We start from the raw sequence: 17154 nt of genomic DNA, 5'->3' as shown, positions 1-17154 counted from the left end.
ACTTCTTCTAGTTAAGCAACTTAAGTTTTTTCATTTTTCAGTACAAAAATAAAATTTTAAACAAATTGTTTTTAGTGCAAATTACTTTTAATTATTATTTTCAGTGTAGTGTGGCACGATTGTACCGGTTTGTAAAATACCCATCCCGGCAACCCGGTATTTTTGACACCTTGAATGTTTTGGTTTGAAATCGCAAGGATAAATCGGATTGAGGATAACGCGGGAAGTGGCGGTTGTGCGAAATTTTTGTGTTTTGTGTTCATAGGATAATAAAAGTCCTCTGTTTTAGGGGTTTAAAATGCCCTCAAAGGCAGACCAGAAACCTAGCCTTTCGTGATGTGAAAGCAACGGTCTATCAGCGGCCGGAAAGAGTTGGAACCGGTGGGCAACATTGTTGGAAACCGACTATAGAGGATGATGAATAGACTTCTGTAGTTTATTTTGTGTGAGTTGCAGCATAATTTGAATTAAGGGTATTAATGGGGTCTGATTAATTGCCTCTAATTCTCTTGAGCCCAGTCTAGAACCTACATTTCGTGTTTAGATCTATAAGTGAACTGCTAGTCTTGTCTGAGTTCCTCTGGTATTAGGTTCTGCAGCGTGACGTCACAAATGAACTCAGTGTTAATCGGCTGAACCTTTTTGACAGTTCAGTGGTACTGTTCACAAGCACTTAGTCGTTTTTTTTCGAAAAACAATATTCTAAAATTTCCGAATTTTGACTTGAAAATTGTCGAGGAACAGCGCGTTGAAAGGATGTTGGTCGTGGACATTGCAGAAGTGTGGTTTACATCTCACTGCAGTCTGAAAAAATATCGAGAAAATCCACCCAAGAAAAAATCGACATAGTCCACGTAAACAGTACCACTGAACTGTCATCAGATTGAGGTTAACCCCGACGGTGCAAAACCTAATATTCAATTAGAGGATGAGAGTTGTCCAGCAGTGCTCCCATTTTATTTACCTCAATCCAATCCCTACGAGATTGTGACGATGGATGTAGCTGTGCCGAATCTAATTTCGGCAGAATGTGCTGAATGACTTACCCCTTGCTTGAAAGTCAATCTGCCAGATCTCATTTGAAGCAATCACTCCTATTCTGTATTCCGTTCGAAACGGATTTCCCAAACAGAATTAAATGTTTCGTGGGGTACAGCACTACTTTGAGATAAGCGATTTCGATTTAGTCAACATATAATTTCTTCTAATATCTAGGACACCGGGACTTTTCCAACCGATTTGATGCAGAGTAATCTCTTTCCCTTAGAAGGGGGAAGGGGGATCTGAATGATGCTACATTACTCCGAATGCCGTTACCTCGAATGTCACTTCCCCGCACGCTATCTCCCTGAACATGAAAAGAACGAACAGCAATCAAAAGAAAGCAGAATCTCATTGGAGTGCAGCGGTCGGGGAAATGACAGTTAAGGTACCGGCATCCGGGGTGATGCAACACAACCTTCCAATAACCTAATAATTATGGCTACGTATGCATTTTTTGTTTGGCTTAGGAAATTTAAAAACACGCAAACCTGAATAAAACTTTTCTCAAACTAAACATAATTTGTCATCAATTTCTAATAATTAATTTCGAACGATTTAAAGGTGTTAACCAATCAGACGTCGAAACATAGGGAAGGGGACTAACGCTATCAAAAAAGGCCTTCTAATGAAACACGTTTATCAAAAAAAATATATAGCAAACTTTGTGGGTGTCATTAATTGGTATCAGGGTTTGACATTCTAGTGACTGAAATAATGTTCATCGGAAACATACTGGGACATAATTGATTGCAAATGAAAGCTGTAGGTCTATCTATTCAGCTGCAGACAGATTCTTGCAAATTTCGTTCGGTTAGGTATGGAATCGCTAAGCAAGCAGATCAACAACTATAGCTGGAATACAGAAACATAAAAAAAACAGAAGACAATTTTAGCATTTACACCAAAACTACACTATTATAATTAAGGAAGGTATACAGATAGATTTCGATTTGGGAAACATGCAGTTTTTGCCTGTTTTGCACTCGTCAGGGTTTAATATATGTAAATATTGAAGCCAGTTTCCGAAATTGTTAATGTCTACAAAAATTTAAATAAGTAGCCTTGAAAAAAATTATTCAGAACCGACACCCTCCGGTTTCCATGGAACTTTGCATAATTATTCGCTATGGGAAATCATTAAATTTTTACTGAAATTGGCCCCTTTTTCAATAAATTTGAGTTTTTTTAATTGGAGTGCTCCTCAAAGCGTATGCTAAGGCCGTTCGCAATGCTGAGTTTCAAAATTGTTTCAAACTACTCAATAGTTCCTAAAATTTGAAACTGTCAAAAATGAAACTGCTACATGATCAACGCAACACACAGTTTTAAAAGGTGTCTGATATTCATCTCTACTTATGCGTGCGTGTGTCAATTTTGTTTTATTTTAGTACAAATGGAGAAGGTGATTGTGATTCAAGAATGATTCCTAGAACAAGATGTTTGCAGCACCGCAATCCAGGTAACGAGAGAAGGTCCCGGACGATTTTGCTGTCGAAACATACTGCATCAGGATGTATTGGAAGAAAATATCCAGAGGTGTGTTTGGAGACCTGAAGGTCTCTGCAATAATTTCTGAGACAGCTGATAGCACGGGAGAATCTCGGAGAGACGTTATTTGAATTGTTGGATAGTTTAAGATATTTAGAATAATACTTGATCATCCATAAGTATTGAAAAAAAAAACATATTCTAATAACATTTTGGAGACCTGTTAACACCTGAAGGTTTTTTTCAATAATTTCTGAGACACCTGGTATCACAAGAGGATATCTGAGAGACGTTATTTGCATGTTGGACAGTTAAAGGATCTTCAGAATAATAGTTGATCATCCAGAAGTATTATCAATATCCAAATATCAGATCTGATCACCTGAAGGTCTTTAGTATAATTTCTGAGTCACGTGGTATCGTAAGAGAATATCTGAGAGACGCAATTTTAATTATTGGACAGTAGAAATCTTCAGAATAATTGATTAACCAGAAGTATTGCAAAAATATCCAGAGAAGTTTTTGTAGATCTCTAATCACTTTAGGATTTTTGGAAAAATTAGGAGTCATCTGGTTTCTTGAGAGATGTCTATGATGTAAAACAAATTTATTTGCTCGATCAATTTGTCGACTCCGAACAATCACAGAATGAGATTTCGTTCCGTCACCTCGTTTTCCTCTGGCCATCTGCCATCTGTCAGATTAGAAGCTCCACCAATAAATCCATAGAAATTTGAAACAGAGTTCCATTCGTGTTTCAAAACCACTCATAAATCATACAGAATAGTCGAGCAGTTGCAAATTAGTACTCGAATAATGAAACTGCAACTCTGCATTGCAAACTTTTCTATAACTTTGCTGTAGACATCATTTGTCTAGCTCGTCGTTTGACCATGTTAGAGCGATTCTTATCTTTTGAATTAGAGTGATCCTTCAAAAATCAGTTTTCCTATTATAATTTTCTTGTTTCACATTTTTTGCCAAAGTAGTGTAAGGGAGACTTATATAAGATGTTCTGCATAGTATCCCCAATCTATTTCCGACATTTGGTAAAATTTAAGTAATTTTTGAATTTTTGGCAAGCAAATGCATTTCGTAGCTACATCGGATGAATGGAGCTGACAGCGAAGCAAGATCCGTCATCCTATTGGTCGTTTATACGTATCCGTAAGCAATCCAATAGTATTCCTGCCAAGATGACTTTTAAGAATTCCTCTGCTGATTCACCGCATGAGCTAGTTAATATTTTTGCCGAATTCTTCGAGAATGTGCACAGTACAACCAACAATCAATACGAAACTAACGATTTTAAATTGGCTCACTACTTGACTAGCCTATTGGTCCCAAGCAAATCAATTAACGTACCCCATTCTAGTCGAAATTCTACTACTACACAATGTTTGTTTTGATTCGCTATGAAAGTTTGACAGATAAAATGAGGGGTTAGTGGATTTCCCTATGTTCTGAGTGGTGCATCGATTAGCTTGGGACCGAAGATAGTACCAGAGCTGAGCCAAGAAAGAATATTCATGAAAATCCATGAAGAAAGAGCTGTCGCACGGCACGTTTTTGAGTTAAAACGAAATCGTCCCCTGCTACAGGTTCTCTCGGGGCATCCCAGTGGTTCCGAGAGCGGCCAATGTGGTAAATGATTCACTTTAAGTCTATAGAAATAATATTCATGAAAATCTATGAAGAAAGAGCTGTCGCACGGCATGTTTTTGAGTAAAAACGCAATTGCCCCCTACTACAGGTTCCCCCGGGGGTATCCCGTGATTCCGAGAGCTGCCAATGTGGTCACTGATCCATTTAAAGTCTATCAAAAGCCTATTCATGAAAAACCATGAAGAATGAGCTGTCGCACGGCATGGTCTGGTGTAAAAATGCAATTGTACTCTGCTCCAGGTTCCCCCGGGGGCATACCGTAGGTCCCGAGAGCGGCCAATGTGGTCACTAATCCATTTAAAGTCTATCAAAAGCCTATTCATGAAAAAGCTTGCAGAAAAAGCTGTCGCACGGCATGTTTTGAGTGATTAAATGATCTGCCCGCATTCAGAACCCTCCACCAGAACCGATTCCAGAGAAAAGGCCATATCTCGGTTGATTATAGACCGATTTTAGTTCTTGGCATATGATTCGCTTAAGAAATGGTTCTTCTTTCGTTGTATTTGCTAAAAATATATATATTTAACCAGCATCATATATAAAATTTCACCATAAATTTAGCAAGTTAGACAAGCCCTTCGGAAACCCGGAATATCTCCGGTATCCGGTGAACAGGATTATTTTCGTGGCTACACCGTACAACAATATTAGTTTTCCAGTCAAATGCTCTTGGAAGATTTAAAATCGGATCATATTTGACGAAGTTACAACACTCCAAAGTTGACCAAAAATTTGCCTATCCTAGTTATTTTGAGTAACCCCTGTAGGTCACCCTCCAAGGGGTGGTCACTCTACACACTTATTTTGCGCCAACTTTTTTCTCAGTGTGCCTCACGTGTGCCGCAGCTGTGCCAACAGTGCCGAGAATGTCATCAGACTGATTTTTTGTTTGTATAATGATATGTTTGGCAACCCTGTTAATTTGACAGTTCACATGTTTTGTTTAAAAAAAAACAAAACAACAAGCAGTGGAATCCTATCCCAGATCCTAACTGTCGTGACTCTTGGTTCGTTGCTCCTTAGTTCTCTCGGAAAAGGACTACACTGAACCTAATAAGCAACGGCCTCGGCCACCGAATCTTGGCTTCGAGCGAGAACGTTCTCCGGGGGAGGCACATTCAATTTCCGACAGGACAATAACTTCTACTGGATTGGAGTATGATGAGGACTCGGATGAACCACAGGTGACGGTGGTAAGTAGACGAAGCGAGCGTACATCATCAGAGGAAACTGGTCCAGATGCTCTTCAGATTCTGATGAACGATGGAGAGAAGTATAATGTCTCTGGCGAAAAGCAGTGCCGACCAGAGAACACCTGTAAAAGCTGGGGTGCTGTCGATGGTAGGAAAGCAAACACCAGTGAAGATTCTACCTCCGAACATGGTCCGAGTGATCATCGAAAGCGAATTCATCGAAGTGGTGAATTGTTATGGAATCAAACATCTTCTTCTTTTCCTTTATTTAACTTCGGTCTCTGTTCCGCAATCTAGTGCCAATCACTGACGGACATCGATTGCCATCCATTGACGGCAACCGAATGTGCAGGAAGGCAGCTTCCACACCTGCGTAGGATATCGCACCCATTCACAACAACACACATGGGCCGGGATCAACGGCTTTACTTCCCTTCCGAAGGAAGACGTGACCAGAGATTTTTATGCCTCAGAAAAATCCCACCGACCTCGGCTGGAATTGAACCCAGAACATGGTAAACGACCACTGATAAAACTACTACTGGAAACCGATCCCCTTTACGACCTTCTGTGTGGCTCGGATTCCATAATCAACTCGTACCTCATAGAGTTTGAAAAGCTGCGTTCGGATCAGTTCTACAAGGATTATTGCAAACATCGCGATGTTAAGTTGCTTACCGAACTGCTCCAATCGATGGAAAACACCGGTCACTTTACACTATTGGATACCCTTCTGTGCTATTTGCCTCTGCCCAGCCAGGATTTGATCAACCGTCCGAGAGTAGTATCTGAAGGAGGCTTCAGAAACCATTTTCCTACCTAGCTCCTTCCAATCGAAATGGTTATCCATTAACCTCGAGCCCGGCACGAGTAATTGGTACCCAATATTAACCTAGAACTACTGAACCAGATGTCCTACGTAAGCTTCCTGTCTTCAGAAATCGAGAATCGGCACCAAGTTGATCCTATATACTTAGATTTCTTGAAGGCGTTTGACAAGGTTCCTCATGACCTTGCAATTGACAAATTCAAGCTTTCCTAATTGGATCACCAAATGGCTTCGCTTTTACCTATACAGTCGGAGGGAATTCGTCAAATTAAACGGTACACGCTCCCGCGATTTTTCCAACACGTCAGGTGTCACACAAGGAAGCATTCTGGGACCACTGATGTTTTTTTTATTGTGCGCGAATGATTTGGCTGAAATCGAGCCTACTGCTTTACGCTGCCGATCTAAAAATATACAAAGTGATATCATCGCACCACGACTGCTGTGCTCTTCAGGCCGATGTTGACGAGCTTCTCCTATGGTGCTGTGAGAATGGAATGGAACTTTACATCGAAAAGTGCAAAGCAATTTCGTTTTCTCGCCGACAATCCCGAACAGAGTTTGAATACTCCATCAGCTCAGTGGCTATAGAACGTGTTCAAGCAATACGTGACCTAGGGGTTACTATGGACAGTAAACTCCGGTTCAACGAGTATGTCAGCATAAATACCGCAAAGGCCTTTCTGGCACCGCAAAGGCGACCCTGGGATTTATTCGTCGCAATACAAGTGGCTTCACCGATACATATGCCCTCAAGGCACTGGACTGTTCAATTGTTCGAAGCATTATGGAATATGCTGTTAGTGTATGGTCGCCATATGCATAGCCGATCATCAGAATGAAAAGCGTTCAACGTAGCTTTATACGGTATGCTCTTCGACAACTTCCGTGGAATGATCCAGCAAAATTTCCTGACTATACAAGCCGTTGCAGACTTATAGACATGGAAACTCTAGCTCACAGACGCACTAAGCTTCAGAGCAGAGTTGCGATCTATCACAATCACGATCGTCAAACAGTTGATGGTAGTAACGCTTGGTACATTCCTATCAATGTGCTTGTCGAAGCACTCTCCATGACCATCTATCAAGTTGATGAAAGAAGTAAAAAGCAACTGATGAATGTCGTCTTCGGTGGTGATCCATCACCGATCTGGTCAGTCCCGACAATCACGACACTCATCGGTGCTCGGTTTTCAAGCAGATGCAGGTTTGCTTGCTAATGCGAGTGTGTTGGTGAGTGAGCCCAACAGCTTCCTTTTAATTTTGCCAGCTTTGTATGTAAATCACACAGTCGCACGTGGCGAGACAAACTTGGAATTTGTAGGCATTGTTTTTATTTTCTTCTGTCGTTCGCTTTTTCTCATCATCGTCCTACAGAAGTCTTCGCTGTTTTCGTTGTGCTTTTCATCATCAGAAGCGAGTGTTACATTTTGCCTGTGAGCAGCGACCGTTACTGGTGATTGTTGTTTGCCATGGCTCTACCTCTCACTGCGTGACAAAACGTTCTGTCAGCGATAGCCGATTGATGCGTTGACGAGTGTCGAGTGAGTGTCATGATATTTTTCATCACTCCTTCAGAGGTTATTTGTATTGGATCTTGTCAAGGGTAACCTGGATTGCTCTTCACTGCTGCAGAATATTAACTTTTATGCACTTTCTCGACAGCTTCGTGAACGAGATTTATTTTTAGTCAGGCGGTATTGTACCACGTACGGGTATAACAACCCTATTGATAATTGTGTTAGGGCGTTTAACAATGTTAGTGCTGTCTTTGATTTTAATTTGTCCAAGTTTGTATACAAAAGTAGAATTAGAAACTTAGGTTAAGAATCCGTCTGTGGAGTTTTTTATAAATTCGAGATGAAGAACAAATAACTAAAACACGTTTTAAATTTATTTTCCCACACATTTTCCAATACAAAATTTAAAATTCTCCCACAAATCCAGATCATATCCAAATTCGTTCAAATTCGACACCGTTGTTGGGGACCTCAACATACATCGGAGGAGCAGTGGGTGCCGGCGCTTGGTGGTGTAGTGGTAAGCGTGACTACTTTCTCACCCCAATGGGTCTGGGATAAACCTAGCCGAGGTCGGTGGGATTTTTCGGAGGCTTAAAAATCTCTGGTCACGTCTTCCTTCGAAAGGGAAGTAAAGCCGTTGGTCCCGGACCATGTGTATTTGAATGGGTGCCTTCCTGCACATTCGATGCCGTCAAATAGTGAGCCATTTTAAAATCATTAGTTTCCACCGGTTGGTTTTACTCCAGCGTTCTTCCAGGCGGTTTTCTCCCGCTGGATTGGAAGCAGTTACTCAGGAAGTGGATCCAACTTTTAAGTGCAATTTGTCAACAGAGTAAGTGGGAATTTTATGATACACTTTGACAAGTCTAAATAACAACAATATATGCTTTTTGCTCTCAATTTAAACCGAATGGTTTTATGGTTGGTTTTATAATGATAGAACAACTTTAGAGTATTGTATCAAGGCATTAATAAACAAATGTTAATGAAGTTTATGATTGATTTTCAGAACAGTTTTATCGAGAGATTGAGAGCTGCTTTAAATTTATTTTAAAAAACAAGACAGTTTTTGACTTTCTCGACAGACTATAAAACAGCAATAAGCTGAATTACTAACCAGGAATGTTTTACACTTTGAAATGCTGTATTTAAACTAAATGGATTATTCATCATAAATCAGAGTGGATGCCAAGTAGCTGCCGAATTGTTACTTGGGATGTATATGGATGATTGTCCACGCAGGAGAAGGGTCATATAAAACCTCCCAAAAAGGGTCCACGTGGTATAAAGGGTGTCCACGATGAAATTGCCACACTATGAAATTGCTCTAACTTTTTAACCGTTGGGTAGAATTAAATGAAAATTTGGATGGATTTAGTTCATAGTGCATTATTTACATCCTGCAAGTTTTAAAGTCCTGTGATCAAAACTCGCGGAAATGGAGTCGAAAGAACAGCTCGTGCGTGATAAAATCTTGCGCATTCATCACGAGAACAAGGATCTCTCGCATTGGGAATCGCGAATTCCACGGTGTCGCGAGTGATTAAGCGGTTCGAGGAACGGTTGACCACCGATCGGAAGCCCAGAAGTGAAGGAAAAAGTATTCCGTACAACACCAAAAATCACAACCGCGTAGTTGGGGCCTTCAACCGAAATCCGAACGCCTCCGTTAGGGATGTGGCTAAGAAGCTGCACCTAAGCCGAAGTTTTGTCCAGAAGGTCAAAACTAAGGCTGGGCTTCGAACGTTCAAGGTACACAAGGCCCCTAATCGCGACGAGAAGCAGAACAAGTCCGCCAAAACCCGTGCCAGGAAGTTGTACCTCAACATGCTGACGAAAGTTGAATGCTGCATCATGGACGACGAAACATATGTGAAGGCCGACTTCAAACAGATCCCCGGCAACCTGTTTTTCACGGCCAAGGATAAGTTCAGCGTTCCGGAGCATGTCCGCACTCAGAAGATGTCCAAATTTGCGAAGAAATTCCTGGTTTGGCAAGCCATCTGCACGTGCGGGAAGCGGAGTGCACCTTTCGTGACCCAGGACACGATGAACGGACAGATGTACATAAAAGAGTGCCTCCAGAAGCGGCTGCTTCCTCTCCTGAAGGCCCACAACGTCCCAACAATCTTCTGGCCGGATTTGGCCTCATGCCACTACTCCAAGGACGTGCTGAAGTGGTATGCGGACAATAAGGTCAATTTCGTGCCGAAAATGTTCAACCCTCCCAACACTCCGGAGCTCCGCCCCATCGAGAAGTACTGGGCGATTATGAAGCAGCACCTTCTTAAACGACCTAAGGTAGTGAAGACAGTCGAGGAACTGAAGAAAGTATGGGTTTACATGCAAAAAACGGTTGATTCACAGGTTGTGCAGAATCTTATGGCCGGGGTTAAGGCCAAGGTGCGGGCATTTGCGTGTGGACTGTAAATAAAATACGAGTAAAATAGGTAAATGAAGTTTAATAGTTATTTCTCAATCCCTGAAAATTTGATGGCAATCGGATGAAAACTCGAATTTTGCGAATCAATTTTGTGTGTGGCAATTTCATCGTGGACACCCTTTATGGACAACAACATTTTATGAAAATCGAAGAAGGCCGCATCTGATCAATTCGTCAGTTAGCGTGGAAATGCTCTCCGAGTTTTAGTTATTCTCCCTAGCTTTTGACGCTGTTTACGCGAGCGTTGTGCCTGCTCACAACTTAATGTTGTTTGAAGCCCTTCTACAGTTATTACTTAGGAGCTTTCTATGCCAACCAATGTAAGAATTTGTATATTGTGCGAGATATTGTGTGGCAATTACAACCCAAGTTACCAACAAGCCTACTTATTCGTCTTTTTGCAATATAAGGCGAACATATGACTGATCTTGCTAGAAGGCGGATCAGCGGGCTTGTTGGTTACTTGGGAATAATACTCTATGCAAAGGGAAGTCGAGAAAATTTCCAACCCTTAACTGACTTAACTGACTATAGGCTCCCAAAAGGCTGCAAAATCTCGACTATACGCGGCGATATTCAAAATTCTGCTTTGGTCACTCAATTGGGCTAACAGTCATCGTCAAGGCAAACCATGTCAATTGTCAGTGACAAAAATGGACAGATTTTTTTATTAGCTAAGTTTGAAACGCAATTAATTGAGCAAAACAATTACATGGAGCCGTTAAAGTGAACAAGCATCTACGTCCTGAACTGCTTGGATAACAATAATGTGACTCAGAATGCATGAAATTAAACTTTTTGTTACCAGGCGAATCAGGTAATTGACGAAAAAATGAATGACATTTTGACAAAGGTTTTTTTTTTTGAGGATCAAGTCTATCAGTGACTATGTGAAAACAATGTTGTCAATGTCGCGCGAAAGTCTGTCAATGACACTGGCAAATCTCAGCGCTTATCCTGACCAAACACTTCGCGTAACGATTTGAAATAATTGTCAAGATCCTTGACTTGAAAAAGAAATCATGAATAGCCTGGACATAACCCGAACGCAAACCAGCCTTTAGGCTGGATTAGACTCTACTCTATTATGGCAAACATTCTTATGCCACATCCTGCTTGATGCCAAGCGTTTCTGCGAAAAGTCCAACCCGATCTGCAAACCCACTATGTAGAAGGTTAACCGAATAAACACGATGAATATGTTGGATTGGAAACAGCATTTTTCTTTTCTAAATAACACAAAACATGCGATGGTACAAACAAACAGCTAAATGAGTAACAACATTAAAGCAAATACAACAATTACGCAAAATACAAATACAATACACATTAGGGCGAGGCTTAAGGCTACGTTAATGATAACTTTTTGAGATTGTTTAGATGAAATACTACAAGTAACAGAGATGTGACAGATGTATGACGAATGTAGCGAAATTAAGGTAACACACTACGATGACGATTATAGAGATGATTCGGAAATGATGGTGGCTACTCATCAGAACCTTTTTATGTGGCACACGATCGATCGAGGTGGAACAGTACACATATCGAACTGAACAACAAACCAAGGGTCAAAGAAGGAAATGAAGAACACAAACTAAACATAGAATACCAAACATGTTGGTTGATGTTGATGCGAGTGTTGATGAATGAGAAAACCGATGTTCTGCAGTGTGACACATTTGCAAATTTATTTCCGCTTCCAGAGTGTAAGAGAGACAAAACACATGATCCATGAAACGAGTCTACAAATATGATCTGTTTGGAGCACACGCTCACGAGTTCTTTTCGTTTGTGAGATTTTATGATTTTTTGTTCGTTTCATTCGTTTTTGTTTTTAGAGCTATCGTTTATTCTTGCACGAGATTATAAATTGTCATGGAATTGTCATTTTTTTTTGTCATAAATGAAATGGTTATAGTAGTTGAAACGATTCCGAATAGCGTAGGTACTTAATGCTTAAAATTCGATATTAAAAATACAAACAGGCGAGTAATCAAAAAGGAAATGATAATATAGCAAAAGTGATTTACGTTGTCTAATCGCTAATTTAGTGGTAATGGTTGGGCTCGGATGTCCCGTTATTTTTTTTTCTTTTCCTTGTTATTTTTTGCTAAGTACTACTACATGGTTTTGCGCACAATAATGTGTGTGTGTGTGTAGATGAGTCTATCGATGATGGTTGCATGTGTGCATTTTTATGATATCAGTTGTCAGTTCCTCGACTAAGTGGTAAAATAGAAGTAGTAGTAACAACAGTTGGTGCAACCTACACAGGATAGCATTTGCTGCGTCCTTTGACAATTGTTGTGGTCGTTAGCACAAGTTATTGGTAATCTGTTCCCGATCTGAAATCTGATCAGTTGTGAAAATGGTGAAGAATCGAGTCCTGCCCGACGGCTACGGCGACGATCAAGTTTTGACAAAATAATTGGGATTGCTTAGGACTCGTTATGCTCTTGCGGACTAGGTGGTAACGTGCAATTATTACTATTATTAGTATTGGTGATTGTGGTGGTAGTAGAAGAGGAAGATCCCGAAGCCCCGCCACGTACGGAATCGGGGGCTCCGAAGCTAGTGTGCCTACGCAGCAGCGATCCGAATACACGCCTGCCCTTGGACTCATCTGAACTTCTTGATGCAAGTGACGCGGTCCTGCAAAATGGTCCAATTCGGAGACACGAACAAACACACGGAAGAGGGAGGTGTTTCGTGGATTCGTGGGATCGTGAGGCAGGGAGGGGAAGATAAAGGAAAGTGAAGGGTTTGTACACATCAGTAATGGTTTGATATCGTTCTGCATTCTATGGTTGATTTTATGCTAAGGATAGATTTGATGATTTGTCACTCGTACAGAACGTAGTCGATCATTTTACTAAGCGCGGTCGCAGCCGACCAAATAACATACTTTCAACCGTTAGAGTTCAATATACAAAATTTACAAAACGTTTTTTTTTTTTATCTACAGAATACTGCAAGTTACGGTGGTGTCTGCCGAGGTTCTGCTTTTGTGCGATAGGTGCATTTGTACTTTTGTTTTCACTGTGCCAATGCCATATGCTGCGAGCTTCCATTTTGAATCAAGTGTTTTAGTTTAGTTGTAGATGAGACAAACAAAATACATTTCTCTCCATAATTTGCTTTTTTCTCTTGGAATAGTCTTGAGAAATCATTTGGTATATCCTTTAGAATTCAGAAAATATTTTCCCAATTTTTCTATTGATTTCACCTGGGAGCTCCATGAGAACTTTCCGAAGAATTCCGTTGAAATTCTTCTAAAAAATGCGAGACAGGATGTCGACTCAATGAATAAAATCAAATTCGCTGACATACCCTTTTTTCCAGTAGTTAAAAAAAATCAAGATGCAGTGTCTAAATGATTCTGTCAACACGACCTCATCAGCTATTACTTTCCTCAGACATGTGCTACCCAACAAACAATTTTAGCTGCAGACCAGCCTTTACAGACATGACTTAACTGCATAAGGCAAATTTTTGCTGTACAAGCTAGTCTGCAGTCAAAATTGTTAGTTAGGTAGTGCGTCTGGACATTTTTTTCATGAAATACCTCCAACCCATGGAGAACAATTTCAAATGGAATAAAGCGTTCGATACATTCTATAGAATGTAGAAAATACAGAAAACGGAGCCTGGTAATCAGTTCAATTCATGATCAATAGCGATGTGTGAAGAAAATTGCAACCATCTCGATATAAATCTACAAACAAGGCTTGCTTCATCGCTTAAATGTTTCAGCAAACTTGCTCGATTTACTCCATGATATGAGAAGAGGTCCTTGGCATGGAGATTTTCTCATCCTTAGAAGCAGTGTTGAAAATAGTCACCAAAACTCACTATGACTCGCAAACTTTTCCCTTATTGAACTTCGTGAAATATCGTGAACTTTTTCAACCCTGCTGTGAAGTTCTTTTCTGACTGTTTCCGAACATAAGGGGAAGTTCACCGCTCCGAAAAAATAATTACGTTTTGATTTTTCTAAAAATATTGAAAAAAAATATTAGATTTTTGAAAAATTACATTTTTTCTAATTTTTCAAAGAAAATTCACGTTCAAAAACATTTTTTATGAGTCGATATGGCATAAAGTTGGACTCAAAAAACCACAAAACATCGAATTTTCGGTTTTTCTGAGCGTCAGATTTTTTTTATGATGAGATAGAAAAAAACATTTTTACATTTAATTTTTGACAAAAATCTAAGGAAGATCCTGATTTTCTTGGATTTTTGATAATTTTTCCCAATATTTTAGGAAAAATAAAAACGCCCCGAAAATATTTTTTTCATTTTCGGGCCGGTAAGCTTCCCTTTAACGCTAGGGACAGAAATTCACCCAGTTCCCTCACATCTTACATATGAAACACTTGTCTTTAATCCCTTTACATTTTTGTTCCCTTGAGCACCATTTGATACCCAGCTCCACAAGAAAATTATCCCGGATAATACAGTTAACCCAACGCTAATTCGCGGCCAGATTCCTATAATGGGAAATCGTAAGAACAGCGCTTTCACCACCAAAATTTTGTAAATTAATTTCATCGCAATTGCAATAGGGGGAATGGCTCAAATGTTGACCTATGGATCTAAGATTAGGCCGATCGCCAAAAATCTGATTTTTTTCAAACATTCTGTACTATTAAAAATCTTCAAAATTTTAAGAAAATTTACAGGATTCAGCACATTTGTTTAAAGTCTAAAACTAGGAAAATTTCTCACGAATGACAACAGATTCACGTAAACTAAATACTCTATCTGATAGTGCAAAATTTCCCTAGTTTCTCTAGTTGAAAATTCATCCACGAAAAATCGATGTTTAAAGTAATTGTTTACATAATTGACCCATTGGCCATTTTAACATAAACCGGATCAATTATTCAATAATCTAGGGCTGTGAAAAATAATCAAAATGTGGGATTTTGAAAAATTTCCATCATCTTAGATTAGATAAAAAAAAAACATTTACGGTCCCTGAAACATGTTCATGAACATTTTCCATTAAATTCTGTCTACCTATGGAATTTTGAGCAGGGTTCAAAAAGAAATTAAGCGTTTTAAGGAGTTATGGTCCGAATCAATCATTTTGTACGACAATTTTTCACAGAGCTGGCGCTGTTCCGCTGGTAGGAAGTGATAAAAATCCCCATATAGAAATTGAGAGAAGTGGGAATAATTCGCTTTCAGTGCATATTGAGGTCAAAAAAAGTGAAAGAAATTAATCCGGGACTTTGTCGTTCAGTTTTTTCCCGGAAATTATTGTTAAACAAACTACAATTAATTAAAAATGATTTTTCCCCATACAATTTTACCTGCTTTACTACCAGTCCCCAGAGAGCAAAAAAAAATCAAATTTGAGAGAGAAATTCTCTCCCACGAGCTCAATCTCTCAATATGCCATGTATTTTGTTGACACTCAATTTGTGATTTCCCTTTCACAGATTACAAAATAGAGTACCTGACACTACAAAACCTCTATATATGCAATTGCTTTAACATTTGAAGTCTCTCCTTTTTTTATATATTCTGCGCAAAAGATACTTTATGCCCCACCCCATACATAAATTTCGGCGGGAAATTCTGTGAAGGGTGAGCTATTTTGTGTGCAGAATGTGTAAAAAAGGAGGGACTTCGAATAATAATCTAAATGCATATATAGAGGTACCAGACATGTTTTGCAGTGCAGTGTCCTCTGTGAACAATTATAGGAAAACAGATTGTGTCTAGTTTCCGATAGATGTCACCGCAAACAACAGCTGTGACATCTGATGGAACATGAATGTAGAAGCTTGACAAAATGATCAATTCCAAGATAAAGTTGTAAGGAATTATTGCATAAATTTGAACGGACTTTTTTCTGGGGAGAGAGAAAAAGTTCTGAATATAATTCCTAGGTTATTCTTAGAATAATTCCAATGAAGTTGTGAGGAGAACTTCGAGTAGAATTGCTAGCTGAAACGCGTAAACAATTACTTGGATCGTCGGTTTCTTACGAATGACAAAACACCTACTCAAACTAACTAAATCATCTGACAGAGCAATGTATGTTCTATGAGCTGGTGTAGTCAGATTCCGTGGGTGTGTGATCAGTCAAAAGAAATCGACATTCGAAGTCATTGTTTACGTTTCGAGTTATACCCTTCTGACATGTTTCCCCTGAATTGTATGGGGATGGTGAGGAGAATAGCAGGTGAATTTCAATAAACATTCCGAGAGTTATGCTGAGAATGCACAGATAATTACAAACCGAATTTAAAGAGTGTTCAGAAAATAATTTCAATTGAATACTGGTGAAGATTCATACGAGAACTTCAAGGGAATTACGAGAAAAAAACCAAATCATATTCTGAGGTCAAAATGACGGGAAGTTTAAGTTTAGTTCTAATGAATATTTCAAGAAAATTTAGAAGAGAAGTCCAACGATTTATGTGGAAAATTCCAAGGGATTTCCGAGGAGAATTCAGAACCAGATCTGATGAGATATTTGACTAAAGTTCAAAGGAAAAATTAAAACGATTTTTTTCCGTGTTAGGTACATCTGGTACTTTGATCTATTGTGATATTCCCCGTTTTTATATTGCTTTATCAGTTATGTCGTATCACTATTTTGTGAAGCGACCTACACGAAACGAAAATCAATTATTTAATTCATGTGTTTCACTTATACATTTTTGCCAAAGCATTAGCCTTATACATTCCATAAGATAAACCACATATTTCCTATTAGAATGCATAAAAGGTATGTGTGACCGCTTATACATTTCATTTGACACATGATCTTTATTAACTTTTTGCAAGGCGTCTGCTTATTAGTCGACTTATACAATTTATGAATAATCAGCAATGGAAATTTGCCAAAAGGTATAAGGAGATTTCTATCCGTGTACATAGACTGACCAAAAGCAATGAAATGAAATCTAGATAGAGCTGGAATTAGGGCGTAACAGCTTTTGTAA

General features: G+C 39.3%; 1 protein-coding gene across 10 annotated transcripts in view; it reads right to left on the bottom strand.

Annotated features, from left to right (window-relative positions):
- Nucleotides 1–17154, bottom strand: part of pnut (septin 7-like protein pnut) — a 215218-nt gene that overhangs the window by 21807 nt on the left and 176257 nt on the right. For 9 of the 10 annotated variants that reach the window (XM_065236908.1, XM_065236909.1, XM_065236907.1 and 6 more), the window contains one exon: nucleotides 12346–12842. The exons of the other annotated variant lie outside the window; for it this stretch is intronic. In XM_065236908.1, the coding sequence (XP_065092980.1) occupies nucleotides 12629–12842 (214 nt within the window). In that variant the 3' untranslated portion in view covers nucleotides 12346–12628. Of the gene's footprint in view, nucleotides 1–12345; nucleotides 12843–17154 lie in introns of those variants that run through there. 10 annotated transcript variants of the gene reach the window in all.

The sequence above is a fragment of the Ochlerotatus camptorhynchus genome, unplaced genomic scaffold (assembly GCF_037179485.1).
Source record: "Ochlerotatus camptorhynchus isolate MF236.1 unplaced genomic scaffold, CSIRO-AGI_Acam_v1.1 ptg000577l, whole genome shotgun sequence".
Classification (NCBI taxonomy): Eukaryota; Metazoa; Arthropoda; class Insecta; order Diptera; family Culicidae; genus Ochlerotatus; species Ochlerotatus camptorhynchus.
The sequence above is the reverse complement of the archived record's forward strand: the minus strand, read 5'-3'. Positions and strand labels throughout refer to the sequence as shown.